Source organism: Tachypleus tridentatus, chromosome 10 (genome assembly GCF_004210375.1).
Source record: "Tachypleus tridentatus isolate NWPU-2018 chromosome 10, ASM421037v1, whole genome shotgun sequence".
Lineage (NCBI taxonomy): Eukaryota > Metazoa > Arthropoda > Merostomata > Xiphosura > Limulidae > Tachypleus > Tachypleus tridentatus.
The window spans coordinates 85938278-85964297 of NC_134834.1; the positions used below are offsets into that span (position 1 = coordinate 85938278).

The following is a 26020-nucleotide window of genomic DNA, read 5'->3' on the forward strand; positions in this document are numbered from 1 at the left end:
CTATAAAAACATGGAATTTTCCAGATTAATCAAGAGTAAAGAGATTTTTCATTTTTTGCTTGCTTATGCCGACCCTTTCTTCTTAGTATTGTTATCTATCGGTTAAAAAATATATAGATTTTAGCCGTGGCACAGCGACTCATAGAATGGCTCTGATATTTTTTCCAAGTACAAAGTTTTAGCTCGTTGCTCCATATCTTGACCGATTTGAGATCTAATTGCAGCCATGGTTACTGAGAACTCTCTCTTCTTTTGTAATAAAAAGAGGACCCCAGTTGCTCAGCGATAACTCTAAAGACTCATAGCGCTAGAAACTGAGTTTCGATATTCATAGTAGGAACTCCACAGATATCCCATTCTACTTTGTGCTTAACAACAAAACACAAAATGGCAGAACGTACAAAATCTAGTTTGAGTTCTGAAACTTGCCTAAGTTCTTACAATTTTTACACGTACAGGTGAACAGCTAAATCTATTTTTCTGAACTTATACGATTTCTAGTTTTTACAATAGGCATTAATATCTTTTTTTTTCCTTTGCCTAGCGTTTTCAGTTTATGGTTGCACATATATACATGTATATACTTGATATTGCGATTCCTTCCGTATGTTTCCTTGGCCAATGAAATATTCTTGTAAAAATACTATGACATAATACCTTAACTTGTAATAATCAGGAAAAATCAAGAACGTCCTGATTTGTTTAATTAACACCAATTTTTGAAGATCAAGGAAGTACTCCAAGGTCAAATGGTTAAATGTTTTGTGTTTTTTCCCTTTGTGTATTACAAAATGATTACTTATATATTGTAATAGAATTTTTCATTTTCATTGGAAGATAACATCAGTGGATTTTCGAATTTTTTGTTTGTTTTTGTTTTACGATATTAGAGGGCGAATTTTGGTGGGTAGCTGGTTTTCCTTCTTTAAGGAATATTAGTAAATTTCCATTTCCATGAGACTTGGATGTACCATGATTTTAGGGATAGGTTGGAAAATGCTGTGATATGCAAAGTAGTTATTAATTGTTAGATTACATTACTAATTTAAACAACTGTGCTGCACTAGTATACTAGCTATTTTAATCATTGGTTATCGTATACATTCAACTATGTACTGTTGAAATAACATGTTAGCACGCTCCATTATTCTGCAGTGCTTCTTCGTAAATAACTTACAGTTTTATTGTTTATAGCAGTGTCATAATGATTATGTATTAAAGCTGAAGCACTTAATTTTTCTCCAGTATGTGTATGCCTCAGGTAAATTATTCAACCTGTGGAAAGCAATGACGAATGTTCACATGAACATACCCTTAGTGGCAGTATACCAAAGAGTTTCGGTAATATAAAAATATTAGGTACATTTGACCAATTTGAGATCTAACTAGAGCCATGGCTACTGAGAAATTCCTCTTGTTTTGTAATAAGAAGGGGATCCCAGTTGCTCAACGATAAATCTAAAGAGTTATAGCGCTTGTAACTGAGATTTGATAATCATGATAGGAACACCAGAATACCATTCTGCTTTGGGCTTGACATCAAGGAATAAAATATGTACAAGATATGGCATGTCATTTGTGATGATAGTATTGTGTGAAATGTTCGATACTTCTGTCAGGGTATATATACGTGAAGAAAGATTATTACTTAGATTTAATGATTTGTGAATCTAGTGATAAAGAATGTATAGAGTGATTGTTCAAGTGAAATTATCATAGTCTGTATCGTAGTACTAGAGCAGAGAATAATATTTCGTATTATTACTTGTGTTATTATGTAACTGAACCACTCTCTGCGGACTTTGATGAAAAAGAGACAATTATTTAAAGAGCTTCGTACATCTGTGGTAATCAACAGTGTGAAAAACACTTGTATATGCGTTTAACTTGTTTTAATATATTATTTTAAAACAAGTAACTCTGGTGTTATTTGCTTATTGTTGCAATGTATTGCCAACAAATCACAGACATCAATTGTAAAGTAATCCGAATTACTAAACCTGACAGTAACAATACTGCTTCAAGATGTCAGTTACGAAGTGCCGGCAAAAATCATCACATGCAACTACTTCTAGCCAAAAAATGCTAAAGCTTAATCAGAAGAGTATAGACTTCGTATAAAACGTAAAATACGATAAGCAGCTGCGCTATAATTATATAAACATAATTTATTTACATTATATAAATAGGGAGGTCGGACGACCCTTTCTATTTGCGTGTGTGACTGACTTGATCAAACAATATGAGTGCCTTTCTTAAGTAGTAGGCCATTGTCTAAGGAGCTTTTTGATTGTTTGTTGTACGGCGGTAATAATTCGTGTTTTAAGTACGAGGCTTGTAGCTTTACTAATTTCTGAATATTCTTCCTTCTATGTATTTGGTATATAAACTCAAAACACATCCACCCTCATTCGAATAGAATTAAAGATATCAACACCCAAAACTGTGAAAGGAGATTTCTTTTGTGTTCAATAATAAATTTTGCAGATTTTCAACAGATTTTTGTAAATATATTCTACTTTGATGAATGTCATTAATACTATTTAATTAAATGGCATGCATTACATTTTTGTTACAAATATCATTAAACCAAGAATATCTCGTTATATAAATATTTGTGATAAAAACTAACTGTAATTTTCACTAATATTTTATAAGATTATGTTTTTTATATATTGATTATAACTTTTAATAGATGATAGTGCTTACATTGTATTAAAGTAAGTGGTGATAATTTATGTTTTATCGTTTCATACCTTTTGTATGTTGTAAATAACAGTGATCGTGTTTTTGTGCTCAGTATTGTATAATTGAAAAGGAATTGAAAGGGTGACGTATTAATTGTACGTAGTCAATTAATTCATTCTGAGATTAAGAGAAATTGTTCCCTATACAGTTAGCACTTATAATTATACTCTTGTCAAATATGGTGTAATATTGTTGAGGTAGTGCTATGCTGAACGTGTATATCTTATATTATATTCTTGTATGTGTTTCTCTAACATCTACCGAGTTATAAGTTATTTTATTCACCTCAGAATTTTCACATTGGCTTTATTTTTACTTTTAGCGAATTCAAACTCTTAAAGTAAACAGCTAGTTAGCGTTGTTAAAATTATCAACTTTTGGTTCAAAATATTGAAAGCTAAGTTGAAATTGCATTTAGGCCTACATTGTTGGAGACAGTTGTCGGTTCCGAATATTTTGGAGTATAATAGTTAATATAATTTGAAATAAACAAATTTCAATGAGCGAATGAACGATAGAACTTCAAAAGAACTGGAATTAGTGATAAACCGCTATTAAACTTTTTATTTTTATTTTTATCTAAATCATAAGTGAAGCATAGCAGGTGCAGGAAAAGCTTAGAAGCTAAAATGTACTCCATTTATATTGTAAAAACTGTCATTGCATTTTATATCTAAATAAAATCTAATGTGAGCAAGGTAACAGCTGCTCATTGACAGTGAAACTCTACAGTCGTTAAGCCTGAAATAAAGCTTCAATCATCATAAATTAAAAAAAAAATGAAAATGAAAGTTTGAATGTCATTGAGATTTAGTAATTAGTTGGTTGCTAGTATAATTTATAGCTTAAACTTAAATATGCAAACTTCAGTATTATGTGTGTATGTCTTTATAATATATATCTATAGTGTATGTTCATTGTGGGAACTACAGTACTGACTACAAATAGGGTTTGTTTTGTTGGATCTGCTAAGCTGCTTGAGTATCAGGAGATTTTCTTTTCTCTTTTTATTAATTATTTTTGACTAAGGAGTATTTTCTCCTGGATGCCATATATTTGGCAATTATTATATGTAAAGCACTTGTAAAAACAACAGTATACCACATGAAATATCATGTATGAATTTACACATACCTCAAGACATGAACTGAAGGGTCATGTAATGTGGTGGCCAGAAGATTCTGTGCAGATCAGAACCATTCTCAAAAGATTGCATGATTCTTGCTGGAATTTTTTTTGTTCAAATCTGAAATTTATGAATATTTATTTTTCTGACTGTACATTTATTACAACCTTGATGATCAGAACATTTGTTTAGCATGCAAGATGGTTTTTATTCAGTTTTCCATGTTTGTTTTAAAGACATAATTAGGGATTGAGTGAACTGTTCACATACAAATCAAGCAAGACAAAAAAAAAAAAAAAAAAAAGGAAATTTTGTTCCTATGTTGTTCTGCCTTTCACCAAATTGAAACATAATTTCTAGTGACATAAAACCATTCATTCAGTTGAGGCCATCCTGCTATCCACTAAAATCTTAAATTAAAAACCCAAATCCTAATAGTTTGTGTTTCTAACTTTTTTCTGTTCACCAGTCATTTTTTTATTTTGGGCCAGGTGTGATGCATTTGTGTGTGTAGGTGTGTAGATCCAAGGGTTCATGGTTATCTTATTACCACAAAGTCATACATTGCACTCTGGAGCATGGGTACATTATTCGAGCATCAAATCACAATTTGATTAGAGCAATGGTAACATGTCATAGGGTGATTTAGGAAAGTGTTTGGTTTTAAATTAAGTGTACTTGTTTTTTGAACACTTAGAAATTAATAAATATTTCAAAAATAAAGATTAAATTGTAAAATAATTTGCTCATTGGCAAGATTCTGAAAGGTAGAATTAACTGATCCAAATTATTTTCTGTGAACATGCTATTTCCTTTTAAAAAGGTTTGTGAATATTTGTCTGCAGAGATTTATTATGCATTTGACCCTTTGAGCACCATCGTCATTTAAATGAAAGGCCAGTTTCAACACATTTAATTTGTAATTTTATTTTCAAGTGCTATTGGTTGTTAAGTCAATGTTTGAAGTAAAGGAAACGTGAAGTCATTTCTGTATAAGTAGCAGAAACAGCTTCGCATGCAGTATATTCAATAAATTTGACTTTCAATATTGCAGAGTAGCTGTAGAAATGAGGAATGTTTACTTAGGCCCTAATATATCCACAAATTGCAACATAGAAATGAAAAGTGATGTAACTCTTAGTAGTAGGCATAAACCAGTAATGAGGGAAAATCAGGTAGGGACCAGGTGGGTCAGTTGACTACTGTTCTTATATATTAATTACAGAGAAAAAGTTGTTAAAATTAAACACATACAGACCATGCAAGAGGGATGGTATTTTGTAAATGTATCACTTCATAACTATTATATTAGGTTCTGTGAAGAACAAAAATTCAAGTGTCCACTTCTTTCACCCTATTAAATTTATGAAGTTTGCAAAATTCTATTCATTTTAAACACTAAGAAATGTTTTTCAAGTGTTACATTGTTGTTTCTTATATATTTTTGGGTTGTTGACTTACTTCATAGATAAGTTTCAAATGCAAGATAACTAGAGGTTGAAAAATTCATAATTGTTCAAGAACATTAAGTTGGCATTGAATAGTAATGTTTATTGGCATATTTGGTTCCTTATATGGTAAAGTAATTGACAGTGTTAGATATGGATAAGTACAGATTAGTTAAGCTTTCAACAAATACAAGCCTTTTTCAGGAGTTTTTAAGTTAGAGATGGTAGACTGGGCAAATCTTCTCATATGCATGTTGAAGTATTTTTTGGGCTTGTTTGTCTTTTTGCTCAACATATGAAATATTCTTTTAGTTTAACTTTGAACTGGTTCATGTTGTGTTACTTTTTTAATGTTTTAACATATATCTTATAATATTTTACAGTCATAAGTAAGAAACTAAATATTAATTTGGTGAGACGTGAAGTAGCTTTCATGTACAAAATGGATGATTACTGAAACTTGAGATATTCTGTAATATAATTTTGTAGGTTTAATACTTAAAGATGGGAATCAGCATTGGAAAAGCTGTTGTGGGATTACTGCTGGTCTGGCTTGTTATTATAATTATCATCAGTGGACCACTTTTCCACAACACTGATCCTGATGAACAAGTTCTGGCACGTCTCACTAGAGCTGTTGGGGAACTGGACGACTTAAAACAGCAAAATATTGAACTCCGTAACCTTTTAAACTCTCTCAAGTTAGTATCACCTTTATATATGTATGTGTGCATTACTGTAAACCTGCTTATATATTCAAGCCCAGCTGTTTGCTTAACCATATTATCAGTTTTTATTCATTTGAAAATATTCATGATGTACATACAATGTTCATATAACAGTTTTTCTTGCTCATAATTATTGTTGTGATAAACGTAAAGTTCTTAAGAGTTCAGTTTGTTCTTCCATAGTTTTGATTCACTGTGCAAGATTAATCCAAGAGTAGATATTTATATCTACTTAGGAAGGCTAAACCTTGTATAGTGTTTTTATAAAAGTTTTGTATGCTAAAAGTATACATACATATGGAACTTCTCATTGTTTGTCTTGTGTATTTTATAGAGCTCTGTTAAGAGTTTAATTTTTCAAGCTTTAACAATAATTTATTCTTGCAGAATTCCTGCATTATCAGGAAACAAGCCTAAAGAAGAACAGTTTAAGGAACTTCAAGATAAATTAGCAAAAGCCAATGGAATTTTAAGCCAGAAACCATCTAACAAACAAGTTATTCAGAAAAAAGGTAAACATATATCATTTTGAAACGTTAACTGTTAGTTGCCATATGCTTTATGAAAGAAGTAAATTTCATTTTCAACATTTTTTACTATGTTTGGCATAACTATGGCAGAATATTTTTTGTATTAAAGTATTTGAAGAAACTTTTGTTTGTTTCAGATGAAAGGGAACCGAGCAAAGAATATGAGCTCACAAGAAGAAGAGTAGGAGATGGTGTTATTGAAATGTGGTATTTTATTCGTTCAAAGCTGAAAACCATGAACAAAACACTAAGCTTGGACAAGGAAACCATCAAAATGCTAACTGAAACACTAGAGGATGTAGCAAATCATAAAAGGTAAGATACAAAACTGAGTACACTGGATAAGTCCATTAATAGCATTTCTGTATTAATAGTATTACACTTTATACCTTGTAATATATGGGTAGAAATGGCAAAATGTGCCTTACTCAGTTCATCTTGCTGTCTTTATACAATTGTATTAAAAATCTTATAACATTCAAATCTTTTGTTCAGTATTTCTGCTGATATTTCAAAGAAAAAATTTATTTTTCAATATTTTTTTCATGTCATTCTATAAATAATAACACCATGTAGCACAAATTTTGTTCCTGGATAGTATGTGTTATTTCTTAATTGTTTATGTTGTAAAAGTACAGAAAATGGCCATTATTCCCTTCAAACTTTGTTTTTGTGACTTGGATAATGAAATTTAAAAATTAATCTAATTTCTTTGTAAAAATGGGCAAATTTGAGTATTTTCATTTACATAAGGTCTGAATAAAACAACATATGAATCAAGATTTTCATGTATTTACACTAAAGTTATACAAAAATGTTTAGAAGTGAGTAGTTTTTTCAGATTTGCGACTGTAATGTAACTCGTTTTCATGATCAGCCCCCAAAAATAGTCTCCCGTCATGTGTTTGTTATGTACTCCCAGATCACAAAAGCTAAGTTTGAAGAAAAAATATGTCTTTTCCATTTACTTTAGGTATAAGCAATTGGGAAATAACACTTTCTACCCAGGAACAAAAAAAAGTAAAAATTTTGTAACATAGTGTAATTAACTAGATAATGGAATCATGGTAAATATTTTTTTACAGTAATAGCTTTGGCATTACAGTATGTACTTCCATTAAGTGCAAATATTCAACCTCAGTGTCACTCACTAAATAGCACATTCATTGTTGCATACAGTTGTTTTTATTAAATTTAAGACAGCATTTTTTACTACTATTACTGCAGTACCATTGGTGTCAGGAAATCAAGGCTTTTACAGTAAAATGAAATACCTACAAGATTTATTTAGCTGCTAGAAACTTCTTTGGTAAAAGTATAATAAAAGTAACAATATTGGGCACATAATGTCACCAAATGGATATCACAGGAAAATTTTCTTAAATTCTAAGATGACAGAAAGTTTCATAAAAAAAAAATTAAAAATGCTACCCTGCTTAAATTTAACTCTTAAAGAAGTACCTTGTAATATTTATTTCTGCCATTAAAGTAATTGATTTTTTACATTATCTGGATTTATACAATAACTAATACAAACTTCTTAAAACTATAATAATCTTAAATTCCTATGGTAGAGTGTACTAATCTATAAAATTCACATGGAAATATTGGTATAAGCTAATATACAAATGAAAGAACATGTTGATAAAACAAGACAGTAACAGGTGATTTGGAAGTTTGCTACTAAATATTTAGAGTGTTATTGACAGACATTAAGAACCATATTGCCTGTAGCTGTACAATTCAGTGTATAGAAGCCAAACCATTAAAAATGGACTTTCATGTTATTGGCAATAAATCTGATTGGCTTTGATCAAAAATAGTTAATATAGTCTTAAATAAAGTTAGATACATCAAAATTTGTTTTTAATTCAAGTGATTTAAGACGAGTGCAATTTAATTGTAAATATTGAAATTACATTTTTAATTTTTTTTTGCCTAGTAAAGCATAGTTGAATTTTGTTATTTAATACCAATTGATGTCTTATGAATTACTTAAGCTAACTAAAAATGTATTATAACTTTCAACAGTGAGATAAGAATTTTGAGGAATTCATCCTTTGTTTGTTTTTTAACCTTGCTATGCTAACATTTTTCAGAAACTGAAGATATGTAAAAGAACATGAGGCCTATAAGAGAACAAAAAAGTTAAGTCAAAAACATTGTTCAGACTTGTTAGTCATTTACTTATTCGATGTGCAAGTCACACCACTGAGACAGTTTGGATTGTGCTTCTCATTGCTCACTTTTGGTATCATGACCATATATAGCATACAGTGCCAACATAATGGGTAGGTGTTTTTTTTTATTTAAGCTACTTAATGACTGTCTGCATTACAAATACCAGGGAAAATTCTTCTGTGTTTAGAAGCTAGTAGAAAGCTACAGTGGGCTAGATGATGCATTACTGCTTGTGTGTCATGTGCATTGATGGAAATACTACCTTATTCATTGCAAAATTGGTATCCATTTGGATAAGATTTGATCAGAGTTTGCAGTATCCATTTCTATCAGGTATTTTTCCCATCTCCAGTGAACATAATCTACTACCTGAAAGGTGTGAACTAGGATTTCTTAGCTGATATCAGTAGCTAATGATTACCTAACTGTATGGGATGATATTGACATTTAGTATTAGTGCAAGGAAGGAAGAACTGGAAAAATTTGCAACTCTTAAAGTATTTTGTAGTAATATTAGTAGTAATACAAAAATAATGACAATAAGTTTGAATAATTTATTTTTTGAAGTAATGAAAAAAGTTATGCTCATAGCTTGCATCTGTTGTTTTGTTTTTTTTTTACCTCATCAACACTTTCCTCCAATACTTTGACATACATCAAATATGGAGTACTGCTGGGTTTTGTAGAAGTGTTTTTACCTGCTTGCTTTTGTTTCTTTATGACAGGTCTTCTGTTGTTTTGTGTTGTATTATTGCACTTTGCTTTCATATGTTCCTCGTGTTTCAACAATAACATTTGTATATGAAGTAACTTTTTGTAAGAGTTAATAAAGTGTCTCCCCTCCTTTCTTGGGTCAAGTAGAGTTATAATGCAGTAAAAGGGTTCTAATTCAATTTGACAATTATGGTTTCTACAGCCTTCAATAAAATAACTTTCACAGTTTTAATTCTGTAGTCTAAATCTGTAATTTTTTTCAAAAGTGTGATAAAGCCACCATGATGAAATACACTGGAAGTAGAGTCTTAGGTGGAACTTTGTGTAGTTCTTGAAAAAAGGTGCTAAGAGTTGCTGGTTTTTCAATTAAACTCCTTTGATGCATGATGAGAGATGCATAGATTTCATGGTCAAGCAGCCAATGTTACAAGAGAATGCTTCTTTTCCAAAGATTTTTCCAGCATGTAGTAATTTCTCTTTCATCTTGTCTTTACATTATAACCACTTGAAAGGCATTTTGAACTCAACCTGTACCTATTGTAGATGAGAATCGACTAGCTGAGTTGGTTTGAATTGCTCAACATGTGATAGCTAATAAATTGGACATTCACAGTAGCTTAGAGTGTACATCCAAGGCAAGCTTGGTAGACTGTAGTACAAAATTACCTTCAGTTTGTTTTTTTACATTATTCCTGATATTGACTTTTGATACTGAAACTTATCCATGATACAAGCATTTTATCAAATGCTACATAAATATTCCCTGCATTCATAATGTGAGAAAAATGCATTGGCTCAAAAAATTATCTAACACAAAAAAATGCAATATCCATTAACTCAAGTACTTTTGAAAGGTATACCATTCTTCTTAGGGGATAAGCTGAAATGACAATGTAAACTAAAGTGGGATATAAGTAAAGTTGAGTAATGTCAAGCCACTATGAAAAGCTGGAAGTGTTAAGTAGCTTTCAACTACACAGAAAATATTAATAAAGTAAAATAAAGATGAAGTAATTCTTGATGACAAGAAATCCACTTGAAATAAAAATGTATCTCAGAACAACCAGTGTGGATTTTAACACTTTTATCAGTAAAAGTGTTAATACCCATCCCAGCTGTTCTGAGATACACAAGAAAGTTAAAACAGATGTGATTAAAATATATAAAATTGAAAATTGTAATAAATAAATACATAATAAATGTTATAAAGATTAAGGGTAAAAATTGAGAATTTACAGTGTGTGGACAAAAAAACCTTTTTCTGACAAAGAACAAATTAATAATTGGCAATCATTGATTCCAAGATCATGATATATTTCATAAACAGTATTTAAAGTTGTGATCCAGTAGTCTTCTCTTATCCATCTGTTGGCTGTAGATTTGAAATTGGTTTAAATACCAGTGAAAGTCAAATCATTAAAATAATAACCAAACTGGTTCAAGTTTTGGGAAACACTTTATAAAGGGAAGTCTTTTTATTTGTTTATGAAATGGCACATTAGATAACAAGCTTTAGCCCCTCGGTGTGGATTCCTGTACGTGGTGAGGGGACCTCCAAGGGAAGGTTCTGTTCTATCTGGTTACCTTCTCTGGGATCTAAACATCCACCCACGTGTTTGCCGTGCGTGGCGACCCGTGAAGGGGAGGAGAGGATCCTGGTGGTTGAGGGGTCCAACCCTAACACACCACTTTGGCCTCAATTCCTGTAGACGGGCTGCCTTTGGGTGGCCCCTTGGGTCAATCGGCTGGTCCACTTGGGCTAGAGTCAACCAAGTACCAGTGTTGGAAGTTCTCAACGGGTGTTGTGGACATTGTGCCTGATGCTGGTGTTTGGGTATAGTGCTCACGAAACCCTGGCGTTGCTGCATTGTCCATGCATGACTTTGTAGTGCGTCCCCTTGTAGGGCTCCATGGTGGGTGGGGTCAGTGGGTACCGAAATTTTTCCTTTTTCCTATGGATCCTCTAAAAAATTTAAATAAAATTGTAAAAAAACAGTCAATGGGTAGCGACCACGCCTTGAATACTCAGAACAGCAATCTTCAACATCAGTAACACACGCACCTCATTTTCTTATATTACATTCTCTTTGGAAAACCCTTTAGGCAAATGTCCCCTTTTTTTATTCAAAAGGGACTAGAGGGACTTGCTGGCTCTCCAAAATCAGTAAAGAAACTTCGATCTGGTGACATATTGGTTGAAACATCCACATCCCATCACAGTGAACTCCTCTTGAAATCAAAGGCAATTGGGGATATACCTATTGAGGTTACACCCCATGCTACCATGAATTCTTCACGAGGAGTTATTGTTGAAAGGGATTTGAAGAACATTCCCAAGTCAGAGATTCTCGCTGGTCTCTCCACTCAAGGAGTTTCTGCAGTGAGGCGCATCTCCACTCGCCTAGATGGAATTACACTGCCAACAAATACCCTCGTTTTAACATTCACTTCACCACATGCACCTGCCACCATCAAGGCAGGTTATCTCATTTGCAGGGTTCGTCTATACATACCAAACCCTCTTTGATGTTTCCAATGTCAGAGATTCGGCCACTCAAAGACGTACTGTCGTGGTTCCCTGACATGTGCTCGTTGTGGAGGCAAGGACCACGATGCCTATGACTGTGACATGAACCCACATTGCGTAAACTGCAATGGTTCTCACCCCTCTTACTTTCATTCTTGCCCAAAATGGTTGGAGGAAAAAGAGGTGCAGCGTTTGAAAATGACACATAACATTAGTTATCCTGAGGCTCGGAAATTGCTGTCCACAACTCCATCTCGGACATATGCTGCTGCACTTCATTCCACAACTACAGTGGGAGTGCAGACAGATCTCTCTGTGCCTCCAAGAGAATCGTTTTCAAAACAAATGAAAAGCCTTTTGACATCCGTGGTTAAAAGGTTGATGAATCGACTTCCACACCCATCTCTGTTCCTCCCATACCTTCCAACAAACCTCAAGATCCACGTCCTTCAGTTTCAAATACAGGCATTTCTTCTGATACATCTTTTCTCCCACCACAAGAGACAAAACAATTATTTGTTTGCGTCCTCAGTCACTGGATTCCCCTTCCAACAACAAAAACCTGCCCACCCGACACAGAGCAGGATCCATGGAGGTTGATAGACCTCCTCCGACTAAAGACAGTAAAGAAAAAGACGGGTCGTAAACCGAAGGGTTCTCCAGCCACTTCACCTACCCGTTCTTAAAATGGCCACCTTGATACAATGGAACTGTCGAGGTTTACGTTCTAATCTGGATGATATCAAAACGCTGATTGCTTCCTACCATCCTGTTTGTCTTTCTTTACAAGAAACATTTCTCAAAACTGCTGATACTGTCTCCATTCAGCAGTTTTCTCTGTACAGAAATGACAGGTTGTGTGATGGTCGAGTACATGGAGGGGTGGCACTGTTGGTTGATCAACACGAGCCCACCCTGTCTTTGTCACTCAACACACCCTTGGAGGCTGTAGCCATCTGTGTTTCCTTGGGTCATACCATCACTGTTTGTTCTCTGTACCTGTCCCCTGGAAAGACATATGATCAATCAGATCTTGATGTTCTCGTTGAACAATTGCCATCTCCATTTCTAATCCTAGGGGATTTTAATGGACATCATCCCCTCTGGGGAAGTGCTATTATTGATGGGAGGGGCCGATCTGTAGAGCGGATGCTCTCTGATCACAATCTTTCTCTTTTCAATACTGGTTCTTCCACTTACTTTCATGCACCTAGTCAGTCCTTTACCGCTATTGATCTCTCAGTTTGCTCCCCTTCATTATTCTCCCATTTTTCATGGAGGGTTGACAGTAATCCACTAGGCAGTGATCATTTTCCGATCCTTTTGAGAGAGACTGGCCGTGGTCGATGCCACCCTACCTGTGAGGACCCGAGTGGAAGCTGGATCAGGCAGACTGGTCCACTTTCACTGCTCTCGCAGAACTTGATCCTGCCATCGTAAATCAGCCATCAATAGACGGCTGTGTAGCAGCGGTAACTGACTGTATTACACATGCAGCTGCTCAGTGTATTCCTAAAACCTCGACACATTTTCCACGATATCCTCGTCCGTGGTGGAATCCTGCTTGCCACTTAGCATGGAAGGCTCAAAAGCGGGCCTGGGATACTTTTCGTAGATATCCCACACTTTCAAACCTGGTTGCTTTCCAACGGGCCGTGCACATGCTAGGTGGGTAAGCGTCACAGCCAGAAGGAATCTTGGATTAAGTTCACAACCAGTATATCTTCTACCACCAGTTCCAAGATCATATGGGACAGGATTCAAAGGTTAATGGACACTACAATTCTATCCCCTCTCGATCTTACTCTCTGATGGTCAGGAGGTGACTGATGTTCGAACATCGCTAACACTCTAGGTGAAAGCTTTTGCTGGGTATCTAGCACTTCTGCTTGTTCCTCCACCTTCCTGGCAATCAAGACTCGGGCAGAGCGATTACCTCTTTCCTTTCGAACTGACTGTTTCTTTGACTATAATTGTCCCTTTACCCTGGTGGAACTAAAAATGGCCCTTCATCGGTCTGCCAGTACGTCTGTTGGACCTGATGATATTCATTATGACATGCTGCACCATCTATCTCCTGCTTCTCTTGATGTCCTTCTGATTGTTTTCAACCGGATCTGGCAGGAGAATGTTTTTCCTGATGCCTAGTGCCAGGCTATTATTTTACCTTTCTCTAAGCCAGGGAAAGATCCCAAGATTCCTTCAAACTACCGTCCAATTGCTTTGACGAGCTGTCTCTGTAAGACATTAGAAAGGATGGTTAATGCTTGTCTTGTTTGATTCAAGGAACCAAACAACCTCCTCTCGCCCACCCAGTGTGGGTTCCGTCGACAGCACTCCACCACAGACCACCTAATTCGTCTTGAAACATCTATCAGAGAAGCTTTTCTCAACTGCCAACATCTTGTATCAATATTCTTTGACATAGAAATAGGCTTACGACACAACATGGAGGTATGGCGCTTTTGAGACCTCCATACATATGGGTTACGTGGCCATCTACCCATGTTTATTAAAAATTTTTTAATGGACAGGAGATTCCAAGTTCGTGTGGGTTTGACACTTTCCCGTTCTTTTGTACAGGAACTTGGAGTCCCTCAAGGCTGTGTATTGAGTGTTACACTCTTCAGTATAAAGATAAATGCCATCACTGAACAACTCCCTCTCACTGTTGCGAATGGGCTGTATGTCGACGACTTTCACATCTCATGTCAGTCATCAAACATGAGATATATTGAGCGGCAACTACAAACCGCCCTCAATTGTGTATGGAAGTGGACTCTGGCGAACGGCTTTAATTTCTCTCTCCAAAACTGTATGCCTGCACTTTTGCCGCCGACGGGTATTCACCCTGATCCTGAACTTCATATCGGTGAAGTTTTGCTGCCAGTGGTCCCGGAGACCAAGTTCTTGGGGCTTATCTTTGATCGTAAACTGACCTTTATACCACACTTAAAGCAGCTTCGGTCAAATGCACAAGAGCACTGAACATCCTCCGTGTTCTCTCTTCTACCAGTTGTGGGCAGATCGCTGTTCAATGTTAAAGGTATATCGTGCTCTTATTAGATCAAAACTCGATTATGGATCAATGGTCTATGGCTCTGCCAGACCCTCGGCCTTAAAGATGCTGGACCCCATTCATCACCAAGGACTTCGACTCTGCACTGGGGCTTTCCGTACCTCTCCAGTTCAAAGTATATACATTGAATCTCATGAACCTTCTCTACACCTTCGCCGTTTGCAACTATCTTTACAATATACTTGAAACTTCATTCCTTACCAAAGCATCCCACCTGGAAATGTGTTTTCCTTCCTCGGTGGGCAGTACTTTTCAGAACAGACGATCTGTCATTGCTTTGTTTGGCCTTCGTGATCCGGGAGCAATTGGATGAATTGGGTCTGTCCTTGGATAACATTGCAGATTCCACAGGTCTGCCCATCCCACCATGGCTTATTACAGCCCCCAAATGTGACCTTTCTTTCAGTCACCTAAAAAAGGCAGATACTCCAGATTGAAGTACCGCTTTTTATTCAATGAATATCTTTCAAACAATCATTCAGTTCCCATTTATACAGATGGTTCCAAATCAGGTAATTCAGTGGGCTCTGCTATGGTTTGCTATGGGTCAGTAGTTGCACGCAGAATCCCTTCTACAGCTTCTGTGTTCACTGCTGAACTGTATGCCATATCTCTTGCCCTGGATCATATTGCAGCTGAGCAGTACTCCAACTGCACTATTTATACTGATTCGCTTAGTTCTATACTTGCCTTGGAATCGCTACACGCTAGCTCACATCCTATTCTCGCTGATATTCAAACCGACTGGCCCATTTCTCATTAGCAGCTACTTCAATCCAGTTTTTTGGATACCAGGCCATGTTGGTATTCGCGGGAACGAGCTTGCAGACATGGCAGCTAAATATGTCTGCTTCAGCACCATCACTCCTATGCCTATTCCGCATATGGACTATGGTGTTGTCTTCAAGGCTCGGCTCCGTGCCAGCTGGCAGTCCACTTGGAATGAGCAACGGACAACAAACCTTTTCAAATCAAACCCAAAATTAGACTTTGGCCATCTAGCTTCCGTAAAGTTCGGAAGAAGGAAGTTGTTCTCACTAGGCTATGCATTGGTCACAGTTTTTTAACTCATCATTTTCTTTTATCTGGAACTGATGCACCAATGTGTAGTTTGTGTAACACTCAAATCACTATCAGCCACGTTTTACTTTCTTGCCATCGTTACAATTCTCAACGACGGCAATATTTTAAACATATTTTTCCCAGGGTCAATCTGTAACATTGGACAGAGTTATTGGTGATGGTGACTCTGTCCACCTTGATAATGTTTTTAATTTTTTAATGGCCATTAACCTTTTTAATCTCATTTAAGTGTTGCATATTTATTCATTACACCTTTTTAATTGTGGTTTCTTTTTTACAGTTTTAATCTCTCTCCTTCAATTTGACCTTGAACAATGGCCAGAACATTAAATAACTCGACACCAGGACTGGAAAGGCCAACTTCAGGTGACTAACGCTTCTGTTTGAACTATCCGTTTGAACTACTCGTTAGTTATCCTGGCGAGTTGTTATTATACTTTTGCTTCATATCATTTCACACTTTTACTACTTAACTTTTTAGTACTGGCCAAATTGACTCATAACCCGGAACCAGGACTGGAAAGACCAACTTCAAGTGACTGACGGTGGTTTTTATACTTACCTGTTAGTGTTCCTGGCGGGTTACGATCATTAACATTCTGCTACAGGTAATTCTTTACAACTTTGTTGACTGGATGTCAAAATTGGTTTTTACGCCATTTTCTGTTTTAATTGCCGTTTTGCTTTTATCTTCAATTACTTTTACAAATTTTTCTCCATTTACTTGACTTTTATCTTTTTACTGGACATTTGGCTACTCATTATTACGATTTTGCGGAGTGTCTTTTGAAACTTTTATTCTTTTACATTTTGATAATAGCTGCTATGACACATAACCTGGAACCAGGACTGGAAAGGCCAACTTCAGGTGATTGACGGTGGTTCTTGAACTTACCTGTTAATCTTCCTGGCGGGTTATGATCATTACCTTTTTGCTAGAGTAAATACCTTACAACTTCTTATACTCTGCCTTCTATCTTAACATTGTAGACTAGGTGTCAACATTGGTTTTATACTTTTTTGTTTTACTTTCATTTCCATTTATGTATATTACTACATTTATTTATTTATTTATTTATTTTTTTTTTACATTTTTACCAAAAGTCTGGTGCAGATAGCCTCGCTGCTTTGTGCCATAAAACACTAAATCAATCAATCAATCAACAAGCTTTAGTTATTGAATGGTAATGTTTGCATGGACAAGGATGTTTTTTTAGACTTCTGCCCTTTCAGAATGAGGCAACATGGACATCAAGAAGTATTTTTCTTAGGCAGTCGTTCAGTTGTAGTGGATGAAAATGTGTTTTTGTAGAATGCAGAAAATGTTTCTGTTTAAAGTAGCTAGTAGTAACAAGATGAATTCCAAAACATACTTATTTCCCTCACACTACAGCTATTACTCAATTGCTAGGGTTTCTTCCTTTGCCCACCTAAGTATTGGTCTTATTGTTTTTTTCCTGTTTGCTCCAGTCTTTTATTCCCCACTTAATTGCCCTTGACAAAATCTGTCTCATGACACTATCTTTTTATGCCAGTGTGCCCTCTATCTTGGTACTTTAGATGAGCACCTCATTCAGGTAATGTTGTGTTTACTTGACAAAGCTTTCATTAATGGGTTTCCCTGTACTATGCCTGTTGGAAATACACTGAGCATTCTTAATGTTATCTATTTGATTTGATTTTTATATTTAAACAAAATTTGTTTGGCAAACCTGCATATGGCACGAATTTCCAGATTACTGTCTACTGTACAAAAACAAATCAGGTTTCCTCTATTCTCACCTCTAATGTCTAGAGTCAAAGAAAAATCTAGGGAGGGGGTCATTTCCAGTCAAGGCTGTCCCTGATCTTATTTTAAGTGAGGTGGAGATGTTTATTCAGTACAGTGAGGTTTAACTATGGGGCTTCTCTGAGGTTGCACTTGTGGATGATTCTGGACATTCTGGAGAAAATTTAGGTCTGCTTCTTCCAGTGCTTTCCTTTACTCTGCCAGGTTCTCATTAGGCCAGTTTGAATCAGTTGCTGTTCTTTTAAGAGATAGTAATGTTGAGAAAGCTAATTTGGGTAAGGGAGTATTCAAGAGTAAACATAATTGTTTTGTGAAAAGTGTTTCCATAAAAGCCATCTGTGTAATGTTTCTAGGCATGAGGTTTAATGGAGCATTGTTTTGAAAGCTGTGTTTCAGCATGGCCCATAAATATATTAGCATAGTTAAGGAGCCATTTTGGTACCCAGTGCAACACCTTTTACCTGAAGTGTACCCTTTGCTCTACGAGAGTCACTAAACACATGGGCTTGTAGTGTTGCCTTCTCTAAATTATAACATGGCATTGACATTAGCAACACATCAGAGTTTTAAATATTTGTTGTAAAACTTAGTGTTGATGTTTGGTCATATTTAAGCATCATCTGTATGTATTTTTAAATGGCCCTGTGCAATTCTAGCAGCACAGCATGAGACATAACTTTCTACTAGGGAGTGTGTAATGAGGCTTCAGACATCAGTGAGGTGGCAAAATCCAATATTGTCTACAAGGAGAAACAACTGATTCTAAAGGGTTTTAAGTTCCATCAAATGGTTTGAAATAGTTGAGATATTCAGTTTCATATCTTGCTTCTCCAGATCCATAATGGTGGACCTGGAAAAACTTGAAGATCTAGATGGCATGGCTGTATGGAGACGGAAGGAAGCCCAAGAACTTACTGATATTGTACAGCAGAGGCTCAAGTACCTGCAGGTGAGCTTTCATTGAACACACTGTTTGTAAGTTTTCTAGAATTCATACCAGTGACCAGATTTGTTTGAAACATTATGAAAAGTTTAGTATAAAGCTTCTATATTAAGGTTTAAGAGAAGAAAGGTAACTAGTCATCTCGTCAGATACAAATCATTTTTATCTAACTGATTTTCTCGTACAATATTTTTCAACCAATTATGAACCAATCTTGTAAAACTGCTTGAAGATATCTTCTGAACTATATCAAAGTATTGCAGCACAGAGAATAGTGGAACTTAGTTTGAGGTAAAGATATTACTTATTCTGTTCAGAAAACCTCAGTACATATAATCTTTTAAGCTGCTTTATAGCTCTTTAATTGTAAGTAACTTGTAGTACATTCAAAAAGCCCTACTACTTTATCAGATGTGGCCAACTGCAAGAGTATGGCCATACCAAGTCATCCCTACCATAGAAACATCTATCTGATATTTTTATGGCTATATCCTTACTTTATGGGTGGAGATGTGGCTCAAATATTGTTTCAGATACTTGCCCGAATTTACACAAAGGCTATCTGTGTTAGCCTTCCCTAATTTTGAACAAATAGACTGGGGAGAAGGCAACTACTTAACAGCATCCACCATTGGCTCTTGAGCTTCTCTGATCAAATGGAAGGACTTGACCATCACTCTTATTTTTTTCTCATTTTCACAATGTGGCATGCTAACCACTAGAATACAGTGTCATAAATTTCACCTTTTGTTGAAACTGGACACGTTAAAAGCATGGGTTACTAGCTTTTTAACAGTTATGACATTTGTGTGTGTGTGTTTGTGGTTGATCATTTTAAGTGATAATTGAACCCCTTGTTTTAAGAACATGGGGACATTTAGGAGAACATATTTTTAATATAATTTAAAATTTTGTAACTAACAACAGTTTGAAGCCCCTGTAGAAATTAATTTTTATGAAATACTTCTTTCTGTGATAGTTTGAAATATTCGTGGGTTTGCTTATTTATTACAATTCCATGTAATTTCGGTTCCTAATCCTGGAAATATCTTCGTGTCATTTATTTTGGGTGTGTGGCATGTTAGAACCACAAAGTAAAGTAAATAAACTTAAATTTGTTAAAACAAGATAGAGGTCTCATACTGATAATATTTTGAATATTGGTGGCTTTAATTTAAGACAACTGAAATATTAGAATAATAACAATTTCAGATTAAATTTTAAGAGGTAAACAGTTCTTTGTTTTGGTCTAACTTTTCTTAAAGAAAGACAAAAGATAAGTACGTACAAAATGAAGAATAATAAAAATTTGCATTAGAAATTTGGCAGATGTATATTTTCTCAAGACCACCTGGGTGTTTGATTAGCTGTCATGCATACTTCGAGCACTGGAATTAAGTTCCAGTGTTTAGGTGGTTTTATTTAATATATGAAACCCTTTGTATAAATAAAATATATGAAACCCTTTGTATGTACAATATTTTCATATATTTAATTTTTGTGGAACAAACTGGTTGTGATTGATGCACCATTTGTGTGACATTCTTAATAATTTAAATTATTTTATACACTGTGGAAATTAATGGAATAATGCTCTAAATTGTGTGTTTTGATCTCTTGTATATAAAAAGGGTTAAACTTTAAAGGTAACACTAATTTTTTCAGTTTGTTGTACATAGGTTATATATAGATTGCAAGTAAAAATGAAATTATTTTGAACCTGAGAACAGATTAACTCATTAATTACACTGTGTAACAAAATTTTTACTCTCTTGTTTCTGGGCAGAAAGTGTTATTTCCCAATTGCTTATGCCTAAAGTAAATGGAAAAGACCTATTTTTCTCTTCAAACTTTGCTTTTGTGACCTGGGAGCATATAACAAAAATATGATGGGAAACTATATTTGGGGGCTGATACGTGAGAGCCATTTACATTACAGTCGCAATTCTTGAAAAACTACTCACTTCTAAACATTTTTGTTCATTTTTGTGTAACTTTATTATAAATACATGTAAATCTTGATTCATATGCTGTTTTATTCAGACCTTATGTGAATGAAAATGTTCAGATTTGCCCGTTTTTACATACAAAATAGGTTAATTTCTAAATTTCATTATTCAGGTCACAAAAGCAAAGTTTGAAGGGAATAATGGCCATTTTTTGTTCTTTTACAACATAAGCAATTAAGAAATAACACATACTATCCAGGAACAAAATTTGTGTTATATAATGTTATTTTAAACTGGAACTGGTTGATTATTGTGTTTTTACTTGCATAAATTTACCCAGTTTTTGTACAGTATAATATTTTGAAATTGTAGTTTGCACTCATCCTTTCTTCTCTTTCAATTACCCTTTCATAAATAATTATCAAAAATATTTATTTCTTAAGTTTACTTTTTACCTCTTCTCATTCTTTACCCCTGAGTAGCACGGTGGTATGTCTGCAGACTAACTCTGTTTGAAACTGGATTTTCATACTCATGATGGATGAGAGCACAGACCAGCCATTTTTTGGCTTTGTGCTTGACAATAAATAAACAGTTTTGATTCATATATTCAACAATATCTGGAATGATTGAGTTTTTAAATGTTTCTAAATTCTTTCTTTCTGCATTTATATAGAATCCAAAAGATTGTAGCAAAGCAAGAAAGCTAACATGTAGTCTGAACAAAGGTTGTGGGTATGGATGTCAGATTCATCATGTGGTATATTGCTTCATTGTGGCCTATGGAACCCAACGGACTCTAATTCTCAAATCAAAGAACTGGAGGTACTCTCGTCAAGGCTGGGAATCAGTATTTAAACCAGTTAGTGACACCTGTACTGATGAATCAGGAATATCTCGTGGTAGTTGGTCAGGTAAAGTTGCTCAGCATGCATATACCAAAAAAAAAAAAAATTAAAATTTGCTTAGTGATGTTTATATTACTAAGAAAACTTGTTTCTAGACTTCCATTTTTATAAATTTGTATTTTTACATATTAGTATTTTCTATTGGAGAGTATTGCTAATCCTTGCAAATTATAATGAGTTAAAAGAAAGTTTTTGAATTTTTCTTTTCATAAAATATTTTCTTATGTCAAATTTCTTGATAAGAAATCAAATGTTCTTGAGGACTGGTTTATTGGTGAAAAACAATTACTATCTTTAACCCTTCTGCTCAGGGTATCCTTTACTGCTTGTGACACAAAGTTTTAGTACCTTAAATTTAAACTTTTTTTTTCAAATTACTTTTTATTTCTTATATCAGTTAGTGTAGCATAAAATTTGAACTTATAATCCATATGTTAATGGTATATAAATTTTGTTTCAAGTTATACAAGGCAATATTTTAAAAAGTCCTGAATTTTCCCTGGTGTGACACATCACATATTTTCTCTAAGAATCTTGTCTCATCTATTTTATCCACCACCCCTTCAAAAAGTACAAAATTAAACACAAATTAGTCACTATAAAATCATCATTGTTCAGACAAACCATGATTTTTATAGCCTTCCATTTCATTTGTATACAGAGCTTTTGAATAGAAACTCAAACCCCTCTTACCATATCCACCTGTCAAATCTCTTTCAGCATTAATTTCATTTAGAGTACAACCTTTGTTCCTTGGGGAAATTGAACAGTTAGCTTGGATGAACTTGTAAAGGCTCTTGTTGCATAGTTAGGAAGCTGGGAAAATTTTGAAAGTTAGGGGAATTCATTTATCTTTTTGTATGTTATTAGTCTGTTTTTTAATGTATTATTTAATTAAATAAAAATTTAGTGCATTACTACCATTAGAATAAAAAAAGGTTTAAATGTACTCAACAACTGACAGGAAGACAAGAAGATTGGGTAAGTACTTTATTTCTAGTTGTTCATGTTTATTCTGTATTATAAAAGTAACTAAAATGTAAAAATAGGGATGTTTTTAGGTTAAATAGATTAGGTAAAGTAAATAATAATATAATAATGTATTGTGAACATACATGTGAGATGCATGTGCCCTGAATAGTAGTTGGACACAGTTCAACTATAAATAGATATATACTGTTATGAACTTAAAACTGATTAGGATAAATGAATGCATATAGTTTTATGTTACATTTGAAGTCATTATAGAACAAAAAAAAAAACAGGTAAGTGGTAATGAGGCTGGTCAAATTGACAGATTTCGTAAACAAAAAATATAAAGTTATACTGAAAATAAACATTTGAAATGTATTTAGGAGTTTTAGGGATTACACAAAGGAAATTTTAGATGAGGGCAAGTATTTTTAATCTCAACACAAGTTACTTTACACATGGACTATTCAAAACAAGTACTCAATATATTCATGGACAAATCTTTATTTTAGTTTATTAAAAACATTTCAGTAAAAAATATTTTTTGCATGTCACATACTTGTGATGTTAACTGAAAAACTGCCAAATATTGTGAAGATTTACACAATACATTGAAAGTTAGAAACATGAAATCTGTGAAGTACAAAATGAACACATGGTTGGTCAAGTTAACTGAGCCTGTGTTGAGAGAGTTATACAAATCGAAATTTGACCTGGTAACCATTATACATATCAAAAATAATAATTTCTTGTCACTGCATTAATTACTTCCATGGATGTATTCTATTCAGTGTGGTTGTTGCTGCAATTGTAACTGAGTGGATAGTATTACAGTATTAATATGGATTAAACCACAATATTTAATATACTTTTGTTAGTAATAGGTTAATCTGTACATTTAATGATATTATTTTGTGTTTTTTAGAGGTTAATTTGTGTGTGTGTGTGTAACTTAATCTGTGCATTATCTGAAGTAGTATGGTGTATTTTATACAGATTCCAATGATGCTCAGATAGTTGATCTTCCCATTGTTGATAATATTCATCCACGTCCTCCATATTTACCATTAGTCATTCCTCAGGACCTCTCAGAGAGGTTGATTCGTATCCATGGCAACCCTATTGTATGGTGGATTGGCCAGTTTTTAAAGTATCTTCTACGTCCACAGGAAGATTTGGCAAAGTTTCTCAAGCATGCAGAGGAAAAAGTGAATTTAAAGCATCCAGTAGTAGGGTGAGCTCTTGAATAGTGTGTTTTATCAATGACTAGAATTACTTGTTAGGTTCAATTATAATAGAAGTACTTCAGTATACATCACTTCAGTATGATGGAAGAAATCCCCAGCCTTTAGACCAAATAATATCAAGTGTCCAGATTATTCTCATGTGAGACACAACTATTACCTTGCATTTAGTTGATTGAGGCCTGATTTTATTAAAACATACTTTGACAATGTTTCAAGCACTTAATTTTACTTTTAATTTTACTGAATTTTGTTTAGACTTTGATGTAGACTTTACATGAAAATATTTATTTTGGGATCATGTTGGAAAATATTAACTGTGAGGGTATCCACTTGATGGATCACTCCCTACATTCTGTTTATTTTAAGTTTTTGTTTTTCTACTTTTCATACATCTAGAAGTTAGAATAGTGTTTTGAATTAGTTATGTTAATTAGTGGTTGATTTGCAGTTGTGATAAGTATTTAGTGTTAACTTCAGTCATTCCCAGATATGTGTGTGGATCAGTATCCAAGAAACTGGAAACAAAAACTGAATGGTATATGATGATAAAATGGGTTACACCATTAGAAATACCATGATAAGTTTATCTGACATTATTAAATTTTATAAACCTTTTACCAAAAGTGCTTCAGGTTCACAAGTCAATTTAGTAAAATATTTTATGGCTGCTGTCTTCTGAGTCATAAACTTTAAAGTTAATTTGAATAGACAGGACCAGATTAAGGCCATTAAAACACAGCCAAGTTATCAAAATGGAAATATTGTACATAAGCATTTCAAGAGTAATAAATTAGTCGGTGACATTTTTTATGGTTATATCTTCAGCACCAGAATAACTAAAAGTAATTGGTTTGCAAACTTTGAATAAGTAAGTCTAGCAATGCTAACTTACAACTTAAAAGATGGTTGATCTCATGATGTTAATAGAACCATGTTTTCGTGTACTAACATTATATTCAAACAGGTCATGATTAATGCAGGTAGTTTTGGTCATTGATCATTTCATTAACACTGTTGTGATCAGTTACCTCATGTCTTGTTGTCCTTTCTGTGTTATCTACTTCCACAATAATTATTCAAGATCAAAGTAGCTTTGTTTTTCAAATTGAGTTAAAATGGTATAAGTTCAGCAAACTGTGCTCTTTGTTCTTACACTGACTGTGTGATATTAGAAGAGGTTTTGGTTAATGATTAACAATTTATGTTTTAATGGTTGTTTCTTTTTTTATTGTAATAATTTTTTAAAAGTATACCAAGTGATGTATACTTGTACTGGGTGCCTATGGATGTTTTAAAATGTAACAACATCCAAAGAAAGATAAAGATGATAATATATTGGTATAAAAGTAACAATACTCATCCAGTGTTTGCCAGTCTTGGCAATTATTTATAATTTTCTCAAGTGATTGGCTGGAAAAAGCAACATCCTTCATGTATTTTAGTTAGTGAAACTGGTATTGCACAGGTTCAAGCATGTAGGCTTATTAAAAACAAGTTGACTGAGATATTTCTTTGATCTTGAAATAATACGCATTTCACTGAACAGTTTGTTTGTAGTGAATTTTTTATTTGACTTTAAGATAATAATGTAAAACAAGGGTAATGTTACATAAAGGGGAAAAAAACAATTGTTTGTATAAAATAGCAAGGTTAAGACTGATTGGGTTAGATTTAAGGACTGGTTTACTAGATAGGTCTTTTTAAGTTACATTTTAATGGAAAGGATAATTATTTTCAAAGTATGAAATGTTGTATGACTGTATTTAAGGTTCCAAAAGTATTCGGTAGTTAGCTATAGAGTTTCCATTCCAGCTGTAATCACTAGTGAGATGAGTGATATGTGGTGATTATGGTATGAAGGTTAGAGTCTAACAACAAGTTTAATCTGTATTGCTGTGTATTTGTATAGTTTCAAAACTATTTTAATTGCATACTTTTACCTTGCAAAGAGATTTTGTTTAAGATTTTGGTCAGTTCTCTTCATAGAAGATTTATTATGTTCATTAGTTCTAGGCTTTGATAAAGTTCTCAATGACTGATGTTTGTGG

General features: G+C 34.0%; 1 protein-coding gene across 6 annotated transcripts in view; it reads left to right on the plus strand.

The window, feature by feature from the left end:
• The first annotated feature begins 2657 nt into the window (after window positions 1–2657).
• The window catches only part of FucT6 (alpha-(1,6)-fucosyltransferase 8), a 39028-nt gene continuing 15665 nt past the window's right edge, over window positions 2658–26020 (plus strand). Inside the window, exons 1-7 of one of the 6 annotated variants that reach the window (XM_076462561.1) lie at window positions 2658–2720; window positions 5812–6023; window positions 6438–6562; window positions 6718–6895; window positions 18788–18902; window positions 21522–21759; window positions 23722–23959. In XM_076462561.1, coding sequence (XP_076318676.1) covers window positions 5827–6023; window positions 6438–6562; window positions 6718–6895; window positions 18788–18902; window positions 21522–21759; window positions 23722–23959 — 1091 coding nt within the window. In that variant the 5' untranslated portion in view covers window positions 2658–2720; window positions 5812–5826. Of the gene's footprint in view, window positions 2946–2968; window positions 2987–5811; window positions 6024–6437; window positions 6563–6717; window positions 6896–18787; window positions 18903–21521; window positions 21760–23721; window positions 23960–26020 lie in introns of those variants that run through there. The other 5 variants (XM_076462559.1, XM_076462560.1, XM_076462564.1 and 2 more) reach the window with 5 other exon arrangements.